Genomic DNA, 23,041 nt, shown 5'->3' on the forward strand with positions numbered 1-23,041 from the left:
GACCCACCTGTCACTGATGAGCCCACCTCCCACCCAAAGGCACAAACACATTCTCCCAGTAACACAGAGTCACACTCAAATGTGGATGCAGAAACACACTGTATACTCAGACAGATATCCCCAGACCCACAAACCCAGATTGATTCACATGGAAACTCACATACTGAGGCCAGAAACACCAGCATACAGAAAGACACACAGATACACTCTCACTACACACCCCTGCATGCTATACAGCCACACCCTCAGTTGTGTACGTGGACTCCTGTCCAGGCACACATGGATCATAGACACTGTCACTCACACACCATGTCCAGGCTTGGGGGCCAATAGACAGTAGTCTTTCTATCTCATCCATCCTCCAGAGCAACAAAGGAAGTTCCAGAGATGATATGACCAGTTGGTCACAACCTTCTTTTTTTTCTTTTTTTTTTTTTTTAGGAAGTGGGGTCTCATTATGTTGCCTTGGCTGATCTCAAACTCCTGACCTTAAGTGATCCTCTGATCCTCCTGACACAGCTTCCCAGAGTTCTGGGACTATAGGCGTGAGCCACCATGCCTGGCCAGACCACAACCTTTGATTCTTCCCAAATCCTTCTATCAGGCCTGTCGCTTTGGGGTTGGAAGTCTAGAATAGTGCTGTCCAATAGAAATGTATTAAAAACCACATGTGCTATTTTGAAATTTTCTAGTAGCCACATAAAAAAGGTAAAAATGAACAGATGAAATTAATTTGAATATTTTATCCAATAGATCCAAACTATTATCTCTTTAGTACAGTATATTCATATAAAATCATTAGCAATCTTTTGCATTTTTCTGGTAAGTCATCAAAATCCAGTGTACATTTTATACTTACAGTTTGAACTTGTTGCCTTTCCAGTGCTTGATAGCCACACGTGGCTGGGCTACGTATTGGACAGTGAAGGTCTAGAAGATTTGGTACCACTCTTGGCCCTGGGTTCTGCAAACTGGGAGCTACGGGAAGGAGTTTTTCTTTATCATTGGAGTTTCTCTGCCATGGATTCTGCTTCCCTCAGCTCATCAAAACCTGTTTTTGTTTGTTTGTTTTGAGACAGATCTCACTCTGTCATCCAGGCTGGAGTGCAGTGGTGCAATCTCAGCTCACTGCAACTTCTGCCTCCTGGGTTCAAGCGATTCTCATGCCTCAGCCTCCCGAGTAGCTGGGACTACAGGTGCATGCCACCATACCTGGCTAATTTTTTGCATTTTTAGTAGAGACGGGGTTTCACCATGTTGGCCAGGCTCATCTTGAACTCTTGACCTCAAGTGATCTGCCCACCTCAGCCTCCCAAAGGGCTAGGATTACAAGCAGGAGCCATCACTCCCGGCATCATCAAAACCTTTTACTGACCTCAGTCACCATAAAAAACCAGGCTGTCCTTAGCCTGTCTCCTGAGCATAGAATGTTGAGGCATTGGGGTCCATAGGTATGGGACATTGCGGGGGTGGACTCTTTGCTGAAGGCCTAGTTTCTACCTCCGCCTGTTTGCCTACAGGTGTGTGACTACTGTGGGGAATGCTGTAACAGAGTTCTAGGTGGAAGAGTCTAACTAGCCCTGAGACCTCCTGAGATCTGAAACCCCAGTTTTATCTCCCCTCGTCCCCAGTGAACAGATGGCCAGAGAGCCACCATAGCCAGCTTGTTCATACCCACCCTTCTGTCTGCCCTCAGGTCCACAGAGCAAGGCCCAGCGATGCCAGCCGAACGAGCATAACTGCCTGGGTACCGAGCTGTGTGTTCCCATGTCTCGCCTCTGCAATGGAGTCCAGGACTGCATGGACGGCTCAGATGAGGGGCCCCACTGCCGAGGTAAGGACTTTTCCACTCTCTACTCTCCTGTGTGGATGCAGCATGTTGCCAGCCCACCTTCCGAGGACTGTCCTGGCACCTTCAGTGGGGATGAGGCCTTGTCCTGGTCCCCTGCCTAGATTTGCCTTCAGAGAGCAGATGAAATTGATGTGCCCCGTGGGCCTGGAGCTTGGTCAGACAGCCCTGTGGGCCTCAGCCGTGGGCCCTAGCCTGGGCACTTCCCTCTGGCTCTGTGTTCTCGGACTAGTCACTACCGCTCTACAGGTTGTAGTTTTTCTTCTGTAAGATGAGAGATCAGTGTTTTCATACATTTTTTAAAATAGTATGATCCTTTCTTCAAAAGGTTTTCTGCATGAAGCCTGAGTGTGAACACAGGGAGGAGCAGAGGTGCTGTGACTAAAGCTTAGCAATCTAGTTTAGTCCACCTGCCACCCCTATGGGTGCCCTAGAAGGCATCCCCCAGGAGCTGCAGATCTTTGGGGGGCCCTAAAGCTGCCTTGGTCCCTCCCTCTCTGACAGTCTGGACTGTCTGAGGTGGTTGATAGGAAAACCATTCAGGCCGAGGTGGGAACATTAGGATGATAAGTCAGACTGCTTCCAGCCTGTGGCTCAGGTCACCAGCTCTACAGTCTTTACCCCAAAGGGCCCTGTGGGCCATGGAGAGTCCGGTCACAGCGTGAGCATTTGAGAGTCGTGTCGGGGGAGGAAGAGCCTCAAGCCTGCATGTTAGGGAATAATGGCTTCTCCCTTCTCTTGTCCTCGGGGTCCGGGCCCAGAGCAAGAGGCCAGCTTTGAGAGGCCATGAGGCTTTGAGAGGCCATGAGCGTGGCCCTAGGGGAGGGGCTGTGCTTGGGTGTGGGGGCAGCGTCCTGTGCTGTGTGCCCGAGAAAACATCTGTCTGTGGGAGGAGACTCGTCTGGATCCTGTTCACTAGGAGCAGGGAGGATGGAGCAAGGGAGTTTGTGGAAGATTTTTCTCCCTTTCTTTGGTTGGTTTTGCATGTTTTCATCTGAAGTTCCTGGGACAGGATGCAGAATGTGGGCCTGGGGGCTGACTTAAATGACAACGTGCACCCCTTCCTCTCGGGTGGTGTGTGTTCAAGTTTGCTTCCTTTTGAGTACCTTTACAGTCTCTAAAACAACAGAGAACTTCAAAAACCTCAGGTCTGAACCTCCTTCTCTGATATTACAGAAATTGGCCTCCTCATCCCCTCATCCTATACCCAGAAAAGTTACTCTTTTCTAGGTTTTCCAGAGCAAATGATATTTTCCCCCTCTGTGGAGGAAGGCTGGGCAGGCAGCACGAATGGCTCTCGGGTGGAAGTGGGGAGGAGAAAGAATTGCTGGGGTTTGGCCCCCCATCCCAACTCTTCCTGGCAGGCTTAGTGCCTCTAAACGTCTTAGCATCTTGGGCGGCTCTCTCTCCTAGGTGGGGGTGGAGGGGGAAGCCAGGGTGTGAGGCCGCTGGACAAAGGGGTCTTTGTGACCAGGCTGCCTGGCCCCACGCAAGGCCATTAACTGGGTCGCTGGTCTAGGGGGGGCAACTGCTCTCCCACCTCTCCCCCCTCCTGTCTCATTCCCTTCTGTCTCCCCTGTGGAAGTGGGTCAGTGGCAGGAGAAAGATTAGAAAAGAATCCAGAGGGAACCAGTTTTGCTCCTCCTTCCCGTCCTCTACCTGGGCCTTAGGTCTTCTCTCTGAGGCCTCTAGGGCTTGGGGGATGAGTTAGACGGGTGCTTCCAGGCCAGAGCTGGGATCCTGTGGGGACAGACACAATTCCATGCCCAATCTTCAGCCCCAGCTGAAGCCAACATTGTAATCTCCAGGCAGTGTGGACAAGAGGCATATGAAAGAGATAAGACTCACTGTCCCCTCTTCCTGTTGACCCCAACAAAGTGCTAGAACCCCTCTCAATGGGGACAGAGGTAGCCCAGAACATCCAGAATAGGGACATGTGGGTTCTAAGCCATCACTTGCTGTGTGACCTTAGGCTTTTCTTATAGCCTCTCTGGGCATCAGTTTCTTCACTTGTGAAATATGGTAGATGCGTCCTAAGGCCCCTTCCATCTCTGACACTGCAGCCCTTAGAAGTGGTTTCTGAAGGTTGACTGGGTTTAGGGGAAGGGTGTGGCCTGTGTGCGGGTGCCAGATCTGGTGACCTGAATGTGTCTCTCCTGCCCCCACACAGAGCTGCGAGGCAACTGCTCTCGCCTGGGCTGCCAGCACCATTGTGTCCCCACACTCGATGGGCCCACCTGCTACTGCAACAGCAGCTTTCAGCTTCAGGCAGACAGCAAGACCTGCAAAGGTATGTGATTGCATATGCCTGTGTGCATGTGTGTGTGCCAGTGGCCAGTTGAGGTGGGCAGGGAGGGGCAGAGAGGGGTAGGGAGCCTGGCTGGAATAAGAAACTAGAAGGAAGGTGCAAGAGAGGGGGTGCCACCACCCCAGGGCATGACTGTGAGCTCTAACCATTTGCTTCCACCAGACTTTTAAAAATTCACCTTAAAATTATAGTTTATATGTAAATTTTTCTGTTGTAAAAAACTGAAGCATTAACAGATAAAACCAAAGTCCCCTTTGACAAATCCCCCTCAATTCTGGTCCCCTTCCCTTCTCCCTGGAGTTCAACTCTGTTATCAGTTTGCTCTCTCTCTTTCAGGCCCTTTTTTATGCTTTTGTCTGTGTGTATTCACAGAAAATCTAATTGGAAGTACTGCTCAAGAGTACTGTGTGCTCTTTTTTGCGTAAATGATACTATACTGTATGTATTATTTTCAAGTTTTTCACTCATCAGTATGTTCCACAATTTTTTTCTGTATTAATATGTAAAGATCTACATCATTCTTTTAGAAACCACTGTGACGTATGACTTTTACCACAGTTTACTTGGTCACCTCCCTGTTGATGAGTAAGATGTTCCCAATTTTTCACTGCTACAAGCAATACAAACTTTTCTGTTTTAAATTTGCCTCCCTCGGGTCTTTGCGCAAATGCCGCCTTCTCAGTGAAGCTGTCCCCCGACTCCTCTAAAATCACACCCCTGCCATCTGCATTATCCATCCCTGTTCTCTTTCCGTGGCACTAGCACCTCTAACATATACTTTATTTACTTTGTTTCGTTTGTTATTATAGTAACTATGTTTCATTTATTATCTGAATATAAGTTTCCTGAGGACAGCAATGTGGGTCTATTTTAAAGTTCACTGATGTGCCTCTGGCACCTGACCCATAGTGGGGACTCAATAAATCTTCCCTGCATGAATGAATGATATGTACATGTGTGTTTCTCTAGAGTGGATTCCAAGACTAGACTTGCTGGGTGATAAGGTTTGCACATTTCATGCTGTAATAGATTCTGCTGAACTGTCCTTCAAGGTGGCTGTAAGGATGGACACATTGGTCATGTCTGATGATCACCCACTTCCCTGCCCTTGTCACACTGGAAATGACCACATTCTTGTCCTTTCCCTGGCAGATTTTGATGAGTGTTCAGTGTACGGCACCTGCAGCCAGCTATGCACCAACACAGATGGCTCCTTTATATGTGGCTGTGTCGAAGGATACCTGCTGCAGCCGGATAACCGCTCCTGCAAGGCCAAGAATGGTGGGTGGGGTTGCCTGTGGCCACAGTGCTAACTAAGCCCCCTCAACGCTATTCCCTGACGGGTGGTGGTCTGAGAGGTGGTCCTAGAGCCCTGGCTACACTGACTCTTCTCTTCTCCATTCCCAGAGCCAGTAGACCGGCCCCCTGTGCTGTTGATAGCCAACTCCCAGAACATCTTGGCCACGTACCTGAGTGGGGCCCAGGTGTCTACCATCACACCTACGAGCACTCGGCAGACCACAGCCATGGACTTCAGCTACGCCAATGAGACCGTATGCTGGGTGCATGTTGGGGACAATGCTGCCCAGACGCAGCTCAAGTGTGCCCGCATGCCTGGCCTAAAGGGCTTCGTGGATGAGCACACCATCAACATCTCCCTCAGTCTGCACCGTAAGTTACCTGCTCTCAGCTTGGAGGGCTGGGGAGGGTACGGGAGACAGGAAAGCTGGAAGCTGTCTGGAACAGAGGCCGGGAGTTATACAGGATGGCTCCTGTCTGGGGCAGGAGAAGCAGGAGGCTGGATACAATGGTGTGTGTTTGAGGCAGGGGCAGAGCTCCCTCCCAGCTCTCTGAGCAAGTGTCTGGATGGTCCCTGCATTTCTGGCCAAGGGCTGAGGGGGCAATGAATGGTCAATCTCCAGAGACCAGGGACTGTCCCTTCTCTGAGAGGGGAGTGTTGACCAGACTGCAGAGGGACTTTCCGGTGCGGTGGGAGCCAAGGCTAGGGAAAGAAGGAGCGGAAGCCTGAGGTGCCCTGTTAGGCTGCAGCTGAGGGTAAAGGAGCTGGGGCCCAGCTGCTCTGTCTCCATGGGCCATCGTTTCCCTCGGGGACCATTGCCAATGGACTCTCTGCTGCCATCGGGGGAGGGCAGTACTGAGGTTATTTCTCTGTGGCTTTGTGGTAGTGAATGAGGCTGGGAGAGGAGCGTGAGCCACATGAGATTTTAGAATATCCTGGATGCTTCCATTCAGGCTCCTCCCTAGGCTACACTTTGCTGTCCTAGTTGTGGAAGAAGGGGTGTCACAGGAAGGGGCGCGAGCATAGCTGGGTGTAGACCCGCTGCCAGGAACAGCCCTGCCCATCTCAGATGCTGTTACACCAGCAGCCTTAAAGTCAACATCTGGCAGCATCACATTTCCAACGGAATGCACCACAGGGCTGAGAGGAAGAATCTGGCCTGTGGTTGATCTGACCCCCTGAGGGAGACTAACTTGATCCATGACTGTTTAGTGAACCAGAATTCCCATCTCTGCCTTGGTTTCCTAATCTGCATAATGGGTTTGAGCTTATCTGTCCAGATCAGATTAACTAGAGTGAAAGCCAGTGGTAAAGGACAGCACGCTTTGAATTGAGGATTGTGAACCTTGGGCCTCTCTAGAAGATCTTCAAGTTTCTTTATTTGGTTCTTGTGATGAAAAGAAAGATCCCAGGAGATTACAAGGGATTCATTCTGGGAGAGAGAAAGGCCCCTCCCTGGGATGGTGGAGAGCAGGGGTCCTTCTGAGAGCCCTCACTCTCCGTGGCCTCAGCTTAAGGTTCACATTTCGGCCTTTGGCTCCTCCAGAGCATCCCCGATAGCATCCTTGTGATAGGTCCACAGCTCACCTGTGATCAGACATGTGTCCTCCTTGGGGTGCTGAGCTGGGGGTTGTCAAGCCTGGCTGGCTGAGCTCTTAACGTGTGGGTGGCTCAGGGAACCCCATGGCCGATAGGGTGGGATTGGCACTAGACCCTCTTGTGCAGCTGCCCTCCCCCTGTTCCATGTCTACTGCCCTACTTAACAGGCCTGTCTGGGCAGACAGCCTGTCAGTTCCCTCCCCAGCCCTGCATCTGTGCCATACAGTGGGCTTGTGGGTAGGTGGCTATGGGGTGTCCTGGAGGGAACCTTCTCAACTTCTACTCTGGCCTCGTCTCCTTATCTGACTTCCTCCCCAGGAGAAGCCGGTACCCCTCCCTTGGCAAACAGATTTGCCTTGCCTCCCAGTCTGCTAAACTCATTGGGCCTCTCAGGGGCAGAGTCCAGGAGGCTAGAAGAGTCCAAGGGGAAATGCTTGTGGGGTAAATGAGTGGGTTTCTCTTGTCCCAGCTTCTGTCCCTTCCTCCTTGCCCTCCCCCTGCTCCACACCCCTGCCGCCTAAATGTCTGGCTGTCACCCTGAGGATGGTTGTTTTGCTCTCTCCCACAAACTAATTATGGGTCCCAAACTGAGGATGTCAGTGTCTCTCCCCTAGCCCCTCCCCCAGTTCCCAGGTCATCCCCCTCCCCAGGAGACGCTGACTGGCCTGTCCTGGTGTGTGGGGTGGCTGGTCCCAGGCACTCACCTGCACAGCAGCTGCTGGCCTGTAATTAGCTCCCCAAGGAGGATGACGAAGAAAGGCTACAGCTTTCTCCTGCTTTCACTCTGCCCTCTGGGGCAGCCCTCCCTGCAAGCCTTCCATTCTGTGACCTCTGCTGTGACTGTGACCTCTGTTGGATCCCTGGGGCTGAGCCTCATGCAGCAGGGGTGCACACAGAGGGAGGAGTCTAACAATTGAGGGGTGTTCGAACCAGTGAGACCAGCCCGCTGGTGCAGGCAGAAGAGGGAGCCTGCCCCAGAGAAAACTCTGGAAGCAGAAATAGAATAGAAAGAAGGAAGGAGGCCAGGAAATGAGCCTGGTTCACATGTGTCCTGGGCCATGTGAGTCAGACCTGCTGTGGAGTCCTGAGAGCCCCCGAGGGCCCCCCCGAGGCCCTGCAGCGTGTGCACGTTCCTCTTCAACACCCCAGGGCTGCTGACCCTCCTGCCCCAGGCCCAGTGTCATCCCCCTGGATGGGGTGGATCATCTCTTTTCCTCCCACCTGAGATTACCTCCCCTTTCCCTCTGCCACTGGCCCAGTGGTTTGGGGAGGTCTATGAGGCTCGAATTCCAAGACTGGAGAACTCGATGGTGAGAGCTGGAAGAGGAGGGAAGACCCTTGGCCAGCACCAAGAGCAGCCCTGGCTTTCACTACTGCTTTCTCAAAGGGGCTATGCATTGATTTGATTGTAGGTGGTACCTGCACAAGTTTTTTTTGTTTGTTTTTTTAACTGTTACGTTTTTATTTGATATACATTAGGAAACTCCTGTAACTAGCACATCAAATCTGTTATTTCAGCAATTGTTTGGGATGCAGTGAAATAAGAAAAGTAAGTTAATTGAAATATCTGGCAATAAACAGTAGCACAAGCTGTACATAAGCATGGCAGACATTTTGAAAGTGATAAACAAAAGACTAAAGTTCTGAAAATTGAGACCCACAGGGATCAACAGCCCTGATAGTCCCTGAGTCAGGAACCAGGCCTGCGCACTCTCGCCCCCACCTGTGACCAGTCTCTCAGCTCCAGAGGGCTATGGAGCTTGTAACCCCAGCTTTGTCCAGCCTCCTGCCAGGCTGCCCCTGGGCAGGGCTGGTGGTGCAGTCTACCCACCCCAGCCCAGCCCTGCATTTCCTAAGCTGAGCTCCTCTGATCTGTATTCCCTTCACCTTGGAGGATGCCACCACTGTAGAAAGAATGAGGCAGAGGCTGGGCGCGGTGGCTCAAGCCTGTAATCCCAGCACTTTGGGAGGCCGAGATGGGCGGATCACGAGGTCAGGAGATCGAGACCATCCTGGCTAACCTGGTGAAACCCCGTCTCTACTAAAAAATACAAAAAAACTAGCCGGGCGAGGTGGCAGGCGCCTGTAGTCCCAGCTACTCGGGAGGCTGAGGCAGGAGAATGGCATAAACCCGGGAGGCAGAGCTTGCAGTGAGCCAAGATCTGGCCACTGCACTCCAGCCTGGGCGACAGGGCAAGACTCCATCTCAAAAAAACAAACAAACAAACAAAAAAAACAAGAATGAGGCAGACTGCAAGAGTGGGGCCCTGGGAATATGTGTGTGTATGGTGAGGGGAGGTTCTGAGGTTATAAATAGAGGCCTTAAAGGAAATCGGGTTTGCTGAAGTCACTCAGGAGTTTGGACTGTGTGTTGTGAAAGGATGGTCTGAAGGGGCCCTCAGAGGTCTCAGGGTTCCACTCCCTGCACCATGCTGCATGGGGAAGAAGGAGGTGGCCGGGGAGCTCAGCAAAGGCCCCCTAGGCTGCAGGCAGCAAGGTTGCGAAATGGGTCCCCAGGTCCAGCTGGCCAACTTCACTTTTCCCTTCCTCTCCCTTTCTTTTATTTATTTTTTTAGTGTGTGTGTTTTCGAAATCACAACAGGAAATGGGGTAGTGATTTGTCTAGAGGGGAGGCAAAGAAGGCGCAGACAGCTGCCCCTCTGAGTCTAATGAACTGGCTGCTGCTGCTGGAAGGGGTGCTACCTCCTCACTGTGCTGGGCACCCCTGGACCCTCTCAGCCTCCCACCCGTGCCTACAGAGCACTTCCAGACTTCACATGTGAAAGCTAACCATGCCCCTCCTTTCCCTTTCTGACCCACAGGATGCCAGGCTGTTTGGGAAGGGGTGGCTCTAGCCACCCCACTCTTTGGCCTTGGGCCCCCTGCATCCTGGCACTTTTGCTTCCCATTCCTGTTCTGAGTTTCCTAATCATTTAACAGCTCACTCTTGCTCCTCCTCTCTCCTGGCCAGGGCCAGCCCTGTGTCTCCCGGCCCAGATCCAGCCCTGTCCTCTCCTCCCCCGCTGTCTCCTTGAAGTTGCCTCTCCACCCAGACTGCTCCCAGCACTCCCCTTGCTGTTTTCAAGCCAAAGGAAGTAACTTAAGCAAGAGAGATGTGTTTTAGAGCCCGGCAAGGATTTCTCAATAGAGGGAAGACCCTAGGATGGACTGAGTGGAATCCAGGCGTCATCCCTGGGATCTAGGTTGAAATGCCTCTTGGGGACCTAAGCCAGGCAGGGGAAGGTAGTGGTACATAACTTCAGACTGAAATCACAGGCAGGAGCAGGAAGGGAGCCCAGGGGAAGGAGGTGACACAACACGGCTAAGCTCCAGACTGGCTGGTGGAAGGAGGAAGAGCTGAAGTCGGGACCCAGCAGGAAACAAGGAGCATGAGGCCACGTCATTTAGCAGAGCTGCCAGGCTCAACACGAGGCCTCCTTTTCACCTTCGAAGTCCTCAGACTCTCCGCCATCTCTCCTAGCCCCCAGGCAAGATCCCTGAGTGGGATTACTAGACAGACTGTCCTCTCCCACTGTCTTGGAGTGTCCCAAGGCCAGAGAGGGAGGATCCTGGCAGTAGAAGAGAGGGGAGAAATGATGTCCCAGCTCTAGAACAACAGACTGGGGGACTCAGTCTTCAGTAAATATTTGTTCAACGGATCAATACATGTGTGTCAGGCGCCTGGGACAGAGACAAAAGGCAGCGCCCTCCTCACAGTATTTGTAGTCAGGTGAAGAGGCCATGATCAAATAAGCTCCAGAGGCCTATGGAGCCTGTAACAGGAAAACTTCCTTCTTTTTTTTTTTTTTTTTGAGACAGAGTCTTGCTCTGTTGGCCAGGCTGGAGTGCAGTAGCGTGATCTCGGCTCACTCCAGGCTTTGCCTCCCGGGTTCACACCATTCTCCTACCTCAACCTCCTGAGTAGCTGGGACTACAGGTGCCCGCCACCACGCCCGGCTAATTTTTTTGTATTTTTAGGAGAGTCGGGGTTTCACTGTGTTAGCCAGGATGGTCTCGATCTCCTGACCTCATGATCTGCCCACCTCAGCCTCTCAAAGTGTTAGGATTACAGGCGTGAGCCACTGCGCCTGGCCTCGAAAACTTCCTTCTAATAGGGCAAGCTTCCTTCTGGGAGCCTGAGCCGAGTCTTGATGAATAGTAGGTGTTAGCCCCAAATGGCCCACCTGGAGGGCCCACCCAGAGTCAGGAGACCACAGGGCTCTGGCTGGAGGCACAGAGGGCGACTTGGTGGAAAAGATGGGAAAGGATGGGCTTGGGGAGGGGAGGACATGGTGGGAACTGCAGCCCCCATGTGGGGAGTGTTTATCATGCACCAGGCCCAGTGCTAAGTGCTGTTAGTCCACCATCCAGTTTTACAGATGAGGAAACAGAGACTCAGAGACATTAAGTAACTTGCCTATAGCCTCAGTTGGAAGGTGATGGAACCAGAATTCAAACTCAAGCTGAGTGTCTAGGGCCCAGCTGGACCCAGGGCAGAGCAGAATGATAGGAGGAGAGGTGGGGAGGCTCCTGGAACAAGGGCCAGAATCTAGTGTGCTCCCTGGGGATGTGGTTAGAGGTCCAGGGACCTCTTTGGATGTGTATACACTCTTTGGGTGTGTAGATGTGTTGGGTGACATTTTCTCAGGGCATAAAGGCTTCTTCTTTCAGAGTTCCTTATTTTAGAGCAGGTGACTAGAATCCTGCAGCTGAAGCTAGAGTCTTCCTGGGCATGGGGTGGGGCCTGTGTGTTTGAGAAAGCAGCCACCATGTACGGAAATGCCTCTTGAACAATGGGAATGAAGTTGAGAAAAGCTGGAGTTGTAGTGAGTGCAGATGCTGAGCAGTGGGATGGGGTGCAAGGACACCAGGTCTATTCTGGGGCCTGGAACTGAAAGTCCTCTGTGACATCACGGGTAGCTGCGGTCTCTCATCTGACTCCTGCACCTCTTCCCTGCTTCCTAGCCTCCCTCTTGATGCTGGAATCCCCTGCCCTTCTGCCCCTAGACCGTCCCCAACTCCTCCCACAACACAGCCTCCCTCTCTCCCCTTGGGTTTATTTGAGATTCTCCTGTCCTCAGGATTTTCGGTCTTTGGCCAGAGCCCCTTTTAGAAGGTGCGCTGGGGTGAGTTGGCCCTTAGAAGGCTGGGCCACAAGGGGATGGCTCCCCTCAGGGTTGGTGGAGCCAGAATGATCAGCATCTCTGGGCTGAAGCCCAGGACTCCACCTGGACCCCAGTTCATAAGACAGAGAGGGGTGGCCCAGATACTGCCTATAGGGCAGCCCTGGAGGCAAGGTTCCTCCTCTTAATTCAAGCCCATCTCTCTACACTGGCCTTGGAGTGGTGGCCAAGTGTATGTGTGCGGGTGACTGTGTATGCATGTGTGTGTGTGCATATGTGCGTGTGTGGTGGGGCAGGCAGAGGAATCTGAACTTTAGGAGAGAGAAAAATAATGTGGTGCAGGGGGTTGGATAACAAAGGATTTTTGCTTGCAACTAATAGTCTCCAGCTGCAAAAATACCAAAGGGGAGGCCAGGCAGGCTGAGGACTCCAATTCTTGCCAACTCCTCACCGGCCTGCTGAGTGGGGCCCTGCCTGGCCTTTGGGGAGGTGGAAGGGAGACCGGCCAAGGGTAAATATCTGAGAGCAGGGATGATCTCTCTGCCTTCCTTCCCGGAATTGGGAGGGAATCCAGGCCACATCCTGGGGCTGGGGGCGCTGATTGTGGAGCTGCACCTGGGATGGTGGCATCAGATCTCTGCAGGTTTCTTCCTCCTCCCTCTTGCCAAGAGAAGGGTGGATAGGGGGAGCAGGGGCAGGTTATTGCCAGCCCTAGGGCTGGGCAGTGACTCAGGGAAGCCTCAGGAAGTCGGAGAGAAGGCCGGCCGTAGCTGCGCCAGCTGGTGCTGGGAAAACAGCTTTCACTGATGAAGTTCATATACGTGCCAGCAGCCCCCAGACCCCTGCCGTGCCCACCAAGTAAAGGGCACGCAGCCCTGTTTGACTTCCAGCCACCCTGCTGGCTGCCAGGGGCTGCAGGCAGGTCCCCGCTTTGAGACTTCGATTTCCTTTGGAGGCAGCCCAGCAGCATTCATTTGAATCTGTTTTCTCTGTGGTTACAGTGTGTGGGGCAAAGAATTTGGTTGCCTTACCCCTGCACTAGGCCCTCTTCCTACAGGGCCTTGGCCTCCTCAAGCTACTCTTCCCCCTCTCTCTAATCTCGTGAGGATGGGACAGTATTGGGGGCCCAGAGGAAAGAGTGGCTGGGCTTGGGAATGCATGAAAGCTTACAGGGGTAATATATTGACTCTGTGGCCTTGTTCTCCAGGCATTGGGGTGGGATTTAGAAGAGAGGACCTGAAGAAGAAACTAGTTTGGTGAAGCCCTCAGTTGGCTCCTTCCCTTCCTGTCCTGTGACTCTGAGTCAGTTTCAAGGCCCTGCCAAGTTCCTTGAGAGCTGTGTTCCTGTTCTTGTTGCCCCCACCCCACCCCCACCCACTGTTAGGGAGCAGCCCCTGAATTCCTGTGGGGAGGAGGGGGAAATTAGGGAGCAGTCAAGCAGAACAGCAAGTCATTATACCTGTAGCTGTGTGGGGGCAGAAGAATCCCTGTTGGGTTGAGTATGGGTAATGGAGGATGAGTTTCAGCCCAAAGCAGGTAGCCCAATGATTTCTTTAGCTGTTGGGGAAACTAGTGGAAGTGGAGTTCCAGGCAGGGGTCCCAGAAAGTCACTGCCTTAGGAGTTTCCCAGTTTGCAAGAGGCATCATCTCTGATGGTGGTAGTTGAAGTGGGCAGTGAGTAGATGGAAGGAAGCCAGTGGTCCTGGAGAGGAGGAGCCCAGAGGAGGCCAGCAGGTGTCCCTGTCCCCAGACTTCCTGCCTCCTTGAATTCCAGCCACCCTTGCCCTGCCTCTCTTTCCTTTGGCCCTTCTTGGCCTCTTCCATCTCCTCCAGAACCATGCCTGAAACTGAGTCTAGGCAGCAGGGCTCCATCTTCTTCCCCAACTCCCATCCTCCTTAAGCCCCACCTTTTTCTGAGCCATACCTCATTTTACCCTGAGGGTTCTTTCATGGCCCTCCTCCTAGACTCTCTCTCCTCCTGCCCTGTGACTTACTCCCCACCTCTTCTGACCCTCCCTAGGACATGAGGACATTGAGCAATAAGGACATTGCAGGAACAGGGGACTGGGACTGAGTAGAGGAAGTTTGGCCCATGTCACTGGTGCCCAACCTTTTGCCCCCATGGATCTTCCCTTTTGCATCTCTGTAGAGCTCATATTTTAAAATACTTTTCTCTCAAACTGGGTTTATTAGCATGTACCCTGCTTTTCCACTTCAAAAATTTATGCCATATGTCCAGCTTCCAGTCAGTGCTTCTGGTTAGCATGAGATAACTAGATTTATCATAAAAAGTAGATAAAAGGTCAGGGCTCAGTGGCTTACCCCTGTAATCCCAGTGCTTTGGGAGGCTGAGGCGCGCAGATGGCAAGGTCAGGAGATTGAGACCATCCTGGCTAACACGGTGAAACCTTGTCTCCACTAAAAACACAAAAAAATTAGCTGGGCATGGTGGCGGGCGCCTGTAGTCCCAGCTACCCTTGAGGCTGAGGCAGGAGAATGGCATGAACCCAGGAGGCGGACCTTGCAGTGAGCCGAGATCCTGCCACTGCACTCCAGCCTGGGCGACAGAGCGAGACTCTGTCTCTAAAAAAAAAAAGAAAGAAAGAAAGTAGATAAAAGTCCAGTGAAAAGCAAAGATGTGTAATGTTTTGGTAGCCTGAGTGCTCTTATCCCAAGTAAAAGCAAAGTTAAAAAAAAATACTGGACTGAGCTAGTGGACCTGTGCTCTCTACTTTTTGGTACCCCGAGAAGATGGTACTTTTCAAAGATGGGCTAGAATTGGGAAGCCTGTCAGTCAACCGGCCAGCCAGCATTTATGCGAGGCCTCCTGTATATCCACCCTGAGCTCAGCATGGGGGTGTTGGGCGGGAGGTCATCCAGAGAAGGTGGGCTTCCAGGTGTGGGTTCTCACCAGCAAAGGGTGGGCATCTCTGCAAGAGGGCCTACCCCACCCCATGCTCTTTCATTCATACTCTCCAGATGTGGAACAGATGGCCATCGACTGGCTGACAGGCAACTTCTACTTTGTGGATGACATCGATGATAGGATCTTTGTCTGCAACAGAAATGGGGACACATGTGTCACATTGCTAGACCTGGAACTCTACAACCCCAAGGGCATTGCCCTGGATCCTGCCATGGGGTGAGAGTGGCAGGAGGGGTTCTGGCCCTGGAAGGTGGGAGGCTGAGGCTACAGTGGTAAGGAGGGTGCCCAATGTCCAGACCCCATTTAACACGCATCTTCCCACAGGAAGGTGTTTTTCACTGACTATGGGCAGATCCCAAAAGTGGAACGTTGTGACATGGATGGGCAGAACCGCACCAAGCTTGTCGACAGCAAGATTGTGTTTCCTCACGGCATCACGCTGGACCTGGTCAGCCGCCTTGTCTACTGGGCAGATGCCTACCTGGACTATATTGAAGTGGTGGACTATGAGGGCAAGGGCCGCCAGACCATCATCCAGGGCATCCTGGTGAGGGAGCTGCTGTCTGAGGCTTTTGTGGGGGAACCGTGATCCAGGGCCTTCTGGTGAGGGGGAAGCCTCTGTAGGGGAACCGTTCTCTGAGTCTCCTGGTAAAGAGTGTGGATGCTCCAGGCCTCTAGTGGGAGTAGGGTGGGCGTGAATACTGCAGAGAAAGGACAAGATATGTCTTCCACTGTGATGGGAATAGTCATTTTAGAGACACCACTTCTGTTTACTTCCTTTTTCTCATTTGACCCTTATAATAACCCCTAGTTGACGAACAGGGAGGTGGTTCAGTTCCCTTTCAGCAGATGAAAAAGCAGGATCAAAGAGGTTAGGTGATCTGCCTGTGTTTGCAAAGCCAGGTGATAGCACTGGAACCTGGTCTAGAAGCCTTGCTGGCTTGGAGGTAGCATCTCCATTCTGGGATAATTAGGGTGAGCAACCAGCCCAGTTTGCCTAGGACTATCCCAGTTTTAGCCCTGAAAGTCTGGTAAGCCAGCAAACCCTTACCTTTGTCTTAGGCAAACTAGGACAGTTGGCCACCACAGATAAGCTATATGGGTAGTCAGGGTGTTACAGGGCTTGCTTGGGGCAAACGTGTCCTCTTAGCCCTCGTAACAGGCTAAGAATGTCCTCTGTGGACAGAGTTTAGAGCCCAACTCTAATTCAGTCTAAAATCACTAAAGTGTCTACCGAGTGCTTAATTCTGTGAAGGACAGGGTTTCTGCCCTCAAGGGGTCTGAGTAGAGTGGGTAAGATAAGTCCACAAATCACCATGCCAGACATGGATAGATAGCAGTGTCACGGAGGACGTATAGAAGGAGAAAACATCTCTGGTTAGAAGATCCCAGAAACTCTTCAAAGACATGCTCTGTAGAGGATGAGTGGGATCTTGGCAAGCAAAAATCTTCAAATAGGTTAGTCCAGCCAGAGGAGACAGGAGTAAAGCATGGAGTTAAAAAATAGTGGGGCCAGGTACGGTAGCCTGCACCTGTAATCCCAGCACTTTGGGAGGCTGAGGCAGGAGAATTGCTTGAGCCTCGGAAGTCGAGACCAGCCTGAGCAACATAAGGAAACCCCATCTCTACACAAAAAAATTTTTTAATTAGCCAGGTGTGGTGGTATGTGCCTGTAGTCCCGACTACTCAAGAGGCTGAAGCAGAAGGATGGCTTAAACCCAGGAGGTGGAGACTGCAGTGAGCCATGATCGTGCCATTGTACTTCAGCCTGGGTGACAGAGTGAGGTCCTGCCTCAAAATAAATAAATAAATAGAAATAAAAAACTACAGGATGAATTGGGGAATACAGGTCATGAACTCTGGAGGAAGCTGAGGGGATCTCCAGGGCAGAGGGAGGAACCCCTGTCATCTCATGCTGTCCATTCTTGCCTGCCCATCTCAGATCGAGCACCTGTATGGCCTGACCGTGTTTGAGAATTACCTCTATGCCACCAACTCGGACAATGCCAATGCCCAGCAGAAGACGAGTGTGATCCGTGTGAACCGCTTTAATAGCACCGAGTACCAGGTTGTCACCCGGGTGGACAAGGGTGGTGCCCTTCACATCTACCACCAGCGACGTCAGCCCCGAGGTGAGCAGGGCTCCATGGCCTCTCCAAAGCTGGCTTTACCCCACGACGGCTCTGGGCCCTTGGGATCACAGCCCTTCTATGGGCCCTCCTGTGGGGACCCTGGCTTCCTTCATGTCATGGCTGATTCTCCTAGCCATCCACTCGGGCTACCTGCCCTGGCCCCCCAGCTTCCCCTGCCAGCCCCCGTCTACCCACTCAGCCTCTAGATCCCACTCTGTCCCTCCCATTCCCCTTGCCAGTCTGGAGCAGGAGAACCTGGCCATGGACAGCCCTGGAACTCTCTCCCCTGACTACTGAAGCCCCCACCCAAGAATCTGAAGCCTGGATTGTTGGGGGGTGGGGTCAGAGGATTTCCACCCCTGTGGCTTCCAAATTCTAAAATGGGATAGCAAGCACAAAGACCATAGCAGCAGGGGGTGTGGTCAGATTCAGGAAGCCTTCTCAAGGCCTGGCACAGGGGCTCTGAGGGGTCCTGACAGCTCTTCACCCTGTCCCCAGTGAGGAGCCATGCCTGTGAAAATGACCAGTACGGGAAGCCGGGTGGCTGCTCTGACATCTGCCTGCTGGCCAATAGCCACAAGGCGAGGACCTGCCGCTGCCGCTCCGGCTTCAGCCTGGGCAGTGATGGGAAGTCATGCAAGAGTGAGTGACAGGGAAGGGGGTTCGTGCCCGTTGGGAGGCGGCAGGAGGGTATCCTCAGGTGTCCCCCACAGCCTGGCTACCTCTGTCTGACATGCAGGGAGATGAAGGAAGTGTCCCAGAGTGTACCTGCTAGTGAGGGCAGAGATGGGACTCGAATCCACATTTGAAAAATGTGCTTTTCTCACTCGCCCACTGGACTCTGCAGAAAACCAAACTGATTCATTCAGCAAGTGTCTAGTGAGCAGTGAGCACTCACTACATGTTTGGCACTGTTCTGGTCATCAGGATTAAGCAGTGAATGAGACAGATGTTGTCCATGGCCTCATGGAGCTTACAGTCTAGTTGGGGAAACAAATAAATGTGTAACTTTAGGGGTAATAAGTGGTTATGAAGAAAATAAAACAGAGAATAGTCAGGCGTGGTGGCTCATGCCTATAATTCCAGCACTTTGGGAGGCCGAGGCAGGCAGATCACTTGAGGTGAGGCGTTCCAGACCAGCCTGGCCAACATGGTGAAACCCCATCTCTACTGAAAATACAAAAATTAGCTGGGTGTGGTGGTGCATGCCTATAATCCCAGCTACTCGGGAGGCTGAGGCAGGAGAATCGCTTGAACCTGGGAGGTGGAGGTTGCAGTGAGCTGAAATGGCACTACCGCACTCCAGCCTGGGTGACAGAGCGAGACTCCATCTCAAAAATTAAAAAATAAATGAATAAATAAAGCAGACAATAAAGTTAATGAGGACAGCGAGGGCCTTTCTGAGGATGTGGTATTTGAGCCAAGCTCTCTGTGAAATGAAGAGGGCAACCATGTAACTCCCTGAGGGAGGAGCATGTCTGGCAGAGGGAATCAACAGTGCAAAGGCCCCGAGGCCAGCATGAGCATGGCAAGCCAGAGGAACAGCATGACGGCCAGCAGGGCTGAGTAGTGTGAGGGCAGAGGAGGAGGGAGGGGTTGGATTTTATTATAACTGGGGATGGGAAGCTCATGGTGACTTTTGAGAATGGAAGTGACATGATTGGATTCACATTTGTATAAAAGTCATGTAGCTGCTGGGTGGGGGATGGACAGTAGGGAAGTAGCCAGGAGACTGTTTCAGTGTAGTGGGCAAGAAGTGATGTGGTTTGCACTAGGATGGCAGCAGAGGAAGTGGTAAACAATGATGTAACTCCAACATATTTTGAAGGTATTCCTTTTATACCACTGATTTCATGACTGATCAGTGGGCACTTAGCTGAAAACCTGCTATTCTTCCCTCATTTCCTACCCTTGGAGTGCAGAGGTCAGACCCCAGTGTGTTGCGGCCAAGACCCAGCGTCCTGCATGTTAGCGTGTGTGTGGTCAGTCCATCTGACCCAGAGTCACCTCCCCAACGTCTCCTGACCCATCACAGCTAGGGCATTGCAGCCCCTTGGCCGCAGCCCCTGGGTGGGGATGATGGTCGTGTGTGTGTCTGACTGTATCCTGGCTTGTGCCTGCTCTAGAGCCGGAGCACGAGCTGTTCCTCGTGTATGGCAAGGGCCGGCCAGGCATCATCCGGGGCATGGATATGGGGGCCAAGGTCCCGGACGAGCACATGATCCCCATTGAAAACCTCATGAACCCCCGAGCCCTGGACTTCCACGCTGAGACCGGCTTCATCTACTTTGCTGACACCACCAGCTACCTCATTGGCCGCCAGAAGATCGATGGCACTGAGCGGGAGACCATCCTGAAGGACGGTACAGGCTCCTAGGGATGTGGCCCATGGGGATGGAAGGGGGCTGGGGCCCAGACATCTGTTTCTCGGTGCCCTCTCAGCAGGATGGTCCCCTGATGACCGGCTGGCTGCACTGGTTGGCATGGAGATGAGGGGATAGACAGATTGACCCCTGTGTGACCCCCTTCTTGGCTGAGCTGAAGAGGCAGGAGGATGGATGGGTTAGGCAGCATGGGCTGTCCTTGCCAGCCCTTGGGAAAACTCAGGGTCTCTCTGCATTGGCTCAGAGCCCTGGAGCTGCACACAGCAGACAGCCAGGAGACAACTGAGGTCTTGAATTGGAGACAGGCCTGCCAGATCAAAACAGGGCACACCCACACGTATGTGCGCACACAGGGTCTGTGCAGCTGACCCAGCTGACCTTACAGCCGCCAAAAACTGCATGCTATTGTGTCCTGAGAAAATTGTGTTTTGTGAATTGCATCCAGGTCTTCCCTCTTAGCTGCCTGGGCAAGATCACAGTGCATCATCTTTTTAATGTCTATGTGAAGGATTCTGAGCTGTACAAGTTCTGCCCCAAATCTGCACTTGGGCCCCAGGATCAGGCCACCTCCTCATCAATCTGGCGGATGCCAGTTATAACCTTTGCCCTGCACCCCATCCACACTGCAGTTCAGAGAAAACCAACAGTCAGCAATCATATCATAAGACTTTGGGGAAATCAAAAGTAACTCATCAGGAAAAGATTGGGGATCCCTATACCAAGGGAACTGCTATTTAAAGGACACTTGGAGTGAAGCCTTTGGCTAAGTGAAAAATCACTTCCTAATTTATTCATTTTGTTAGTTCAGGATTTTTAGGCCTAGGATATGATGTCACACTTGTGCCCAGAGCCACATACCCGTTGTTTCAGCTCTCCACTCAGGCACAGGCCAGATGCCCTCATGCAAGAGCCCACATCAGCCATGTAGTTTACTGTCTGCCACGTATGGTTTTGAGAGGCTGGCCCCAGTACAAATGGCAGCACACAGGGCCTTCCCCTAGTCCTCTTCCAGCCTCCTATTCCTGCCCCCACCCACCTGTCTAGGGCCCCAGAGGGTCTCTGCACCCCTCTGTAGCCCAGGCTGCTCAAAGGTACCTGAGTTCGGGAGGGCCAGAGGCAGGCAGCTTTGAACTTCCTTTGAAGCTGTTCATCACTGATCCCTCTTCCCCCAACAGGCATCCACAATGTGGAGGGTGTGGCTGTGGACTGGATGGGGGACAATCTGTACTGGACGGACGATGGGCCCAAAAAGACAATCAGCGTGGCCAGGCTGGAGAAAGCTGCTCAGACCCGAAAGACTTTAATCGAGGGCAAAATGACACACCCCAGGGCTATTGTGGTGGATCCGCTCAATGGGTGAGTGGCCTTGGGGGTGGGAGGAGCTGGGAGTGTGTGGGCCTCAGAGAACTAGAAGATGAAATGGACAGGGAAGCAGGAGAAGGCAACTGAGGCAGGATACTTTAGCAGGAATGGGAGGCTGCAAGGGGAGAAGGAGTCCCTGTCTTCAGGGAAATAGGAGTGATTCCTTAAACATAGAAGAAATCTGATCCTGTCACTCCCAGCTCAGAGCCTTCCACCAGCTCCCCTTACCCTGAGAATGAGGCCCACGTTCTCATCAGGCTTGCACAGCCCCACAGCGTCTGCCTGGCCCTTGTCTGACCTCATCTGCATCTCACTTCCCACACTTGAAGTTCTGTCCCCACTGCCTGCTGTCTCTTTCTCAAACAAGCACCCCAGCTCCTCCTGCCTCAGGGCTTTTGCTCTTGGAGTTCCTCGGCCTGGAACTCCCAGATATTTGCAGGACTGGCTCCTTCTCTACATCAAGTCTCACTCATGCCACCTCCTCCTGGTGGCCTTCTCCATCACTCTCCTCACACTCACCCCCACCTGCAGCCCGGTCACTCTCCACCCCATCACCCTGCTTTATTTCCCTTCTGGCCTTTATTGCTCTCCATGTAACCTTGATTGACCTGTTTCTTGTGGGATGGGAGCTCCATGGGAGCAGGGACCTTGGCTGCCTTGGTCTCCACTGCATCCCTGAATGCCAAAACTGTGCCCAACTTACAGACACTCAGCGAATATTTGTTGAATGGAGTGAATGAATGAAATGTGTGGTCCAGGGATGAGCAGGACAGGAGACCCCTTTGAGGAGCTCTGGGACAGCACTCATGGATTGGGATCACAGGGGAGGCTGTTGATGGGAGAGTGGGCCCACGTGGTGCTGACCAGTCACTGCCCACAGGTGGATGTACTGGACAGACTGGGAGGAGGACCCCAAGGACAGTAGGCGTGGGCGGCTGGAGAGGGCCTGGATGGACGGCTCACACCGAGACATCTTTGTCACCTCCAAGACAGTGCTTTGGCCCAATGGGCTAAGCCTGGACATCCCAGCTGGACGCCTCTACTGGGTGGATGCCTTCTACGACCGCATTGAGACGATACTGCTCAATGGCACAGACCGGAAGGTGGGCAGGCATGTGCCTGTGTGTGGGAGTCCGTGTGCATTGCTAGACTATGCTTGTGCATGGTTGAGGTTCTGTGTGAGGATGTGGGTATCTGTGTGTGTCCAGGCCTGTGTGCCTCGTGTATGTTTATCTGTGCGTCTATAGATGTGTACATCTGTGTGCTTGCATATCTTATATATTGTGTTATTTGTTTGAGGATTGCCTCCATTTGTATCTCTTTGTGTCTATTTGTGTTGTCTGTGAAGTTGACTGTCCACGTGCCAGTCTCTGCGTACACATCATGTGCGCCTCCTCGTACGTGCATAGTTACATGGCATGCCTTGGTGTGTGTCTGCACTCTCTGCAAGTGTGAGTGCCTAGGGGCGGCATATCTCTACACTTGGTCATTTGGGTTGTCATGTGCTTCATGAGTCATGTACATGTTCTAGTATATAAGGCCCTTCATGATATGGCCCCTGACCCCCTCTCTGGTCTCTTTTCCCCCCACTTCCTGCGTCCCAACACTCTTTGAACAAGCAGCACTAGGCAGATTGTTCCTCCCAGCACATGTGACAGAGCATCTGCCCTCTGTGCCATTACTCATGCAGTTCATTCCACATGGAATGTTCACCCCAGCTCCTCTTCCCCTGGCAGAGTGCTTAGGGGCCACCTCCTCTAGGATGTCATCTCCAGACCCCTCTTCACACTGAATCACCCGTATGTGCCCTGCATGAGACAGTGGGCAGCTCACGGGCAGAGACCATGTCGTTTTCACCTCTTAATACCTACTACAGGCCGGGCGCGGTGGCTCAAGCTTGTAATCCCAGCACTTTGGGAGGCCGAGACGGGTGGATCATGAGGTCAGGAGATCGAGACCATCCTGGTTAACACGGTGAAACCCCGTCTCTACTAAAAAAATACAAAAAACTAGCCAGGCGAGGTGGCGGGTGCCTGTAGTCCCAGCTACTCGGGAGGC

General features: G+C 52.5%; 1 protein-coding gene across 2 annotated transcripts in view; it reads left to right on the forward strand.

Moving 5' to 3' along the window:
- Positions 1 to 23,041, forward strand: part of LRP1 (LDL receptor related protein 1) — an 85,266-nt gene that overhangs the window by 11,294 nt on the left and 50,931 nt on the right. For both annotated transcript variants that reach the window (XM_008003739.3, XM_073020874.1), the window contains exons 3-13: positions 1,697 to 1,834; positions 4,020 to 4,139; positions 5,310 to 5,438; positions 5,565 to 5,828; positions 15,159 to 15,321; positions 15,430 to 15,652; positions 17,048 to 17,237; positions 17,736 to 17,879; positions 19,364 to 19,600; positions 20,797 to 20,977; positions 21,864 to 22,086. In XM_008003739.3, coding sequence (XP_008001930.3) covers positions 1,697 to 1,834; positions 4,020 to 4,139; positions 5,310 to 5,438; positions 5,565 to 5,828; positions 15,159 to 15,321; positions 15,430 to 15,652; positions 17,048 to 17,237; positions 17,736 to 17,879; positions 19,364 to 19,600; positions 20,797 to 20,977; positions 21,864 to 22,086 — 2,012 coding nt within the window. The remainder of the gene's footprint in view (positions 1 to 1,696; positions 1,835 to 4,019; positions 4,140 to 5,309; positions 5,439 to 5,564; positions 5,829 to 15,158; positions 15,322 to 15,429; positions 15,653 to 17,047; positions 17,238 to 17,735; positions 17,880 to 19,363; positions 19,601 to 20,796; positions 20,978 to 21,863; positions 22,087 to 23,041) is intronic.

This window comes from Chlorocebus sabaeus, chromosome 11 (genome assembly GCF_047675955.1).
Source record: "Chlorocebus sabaeus isolate Y175 chromosome 11, mChlSab1.0.hap1, whole genome shotgun sequence".
Classification (NCBI taxonomy): domain Eukaryota; kingdom Metazoa; phylum Chordata; class Mammalia; order Primates; family Cercopithecidae; genus Chlorocebus; species Chlorocebus sabaeus.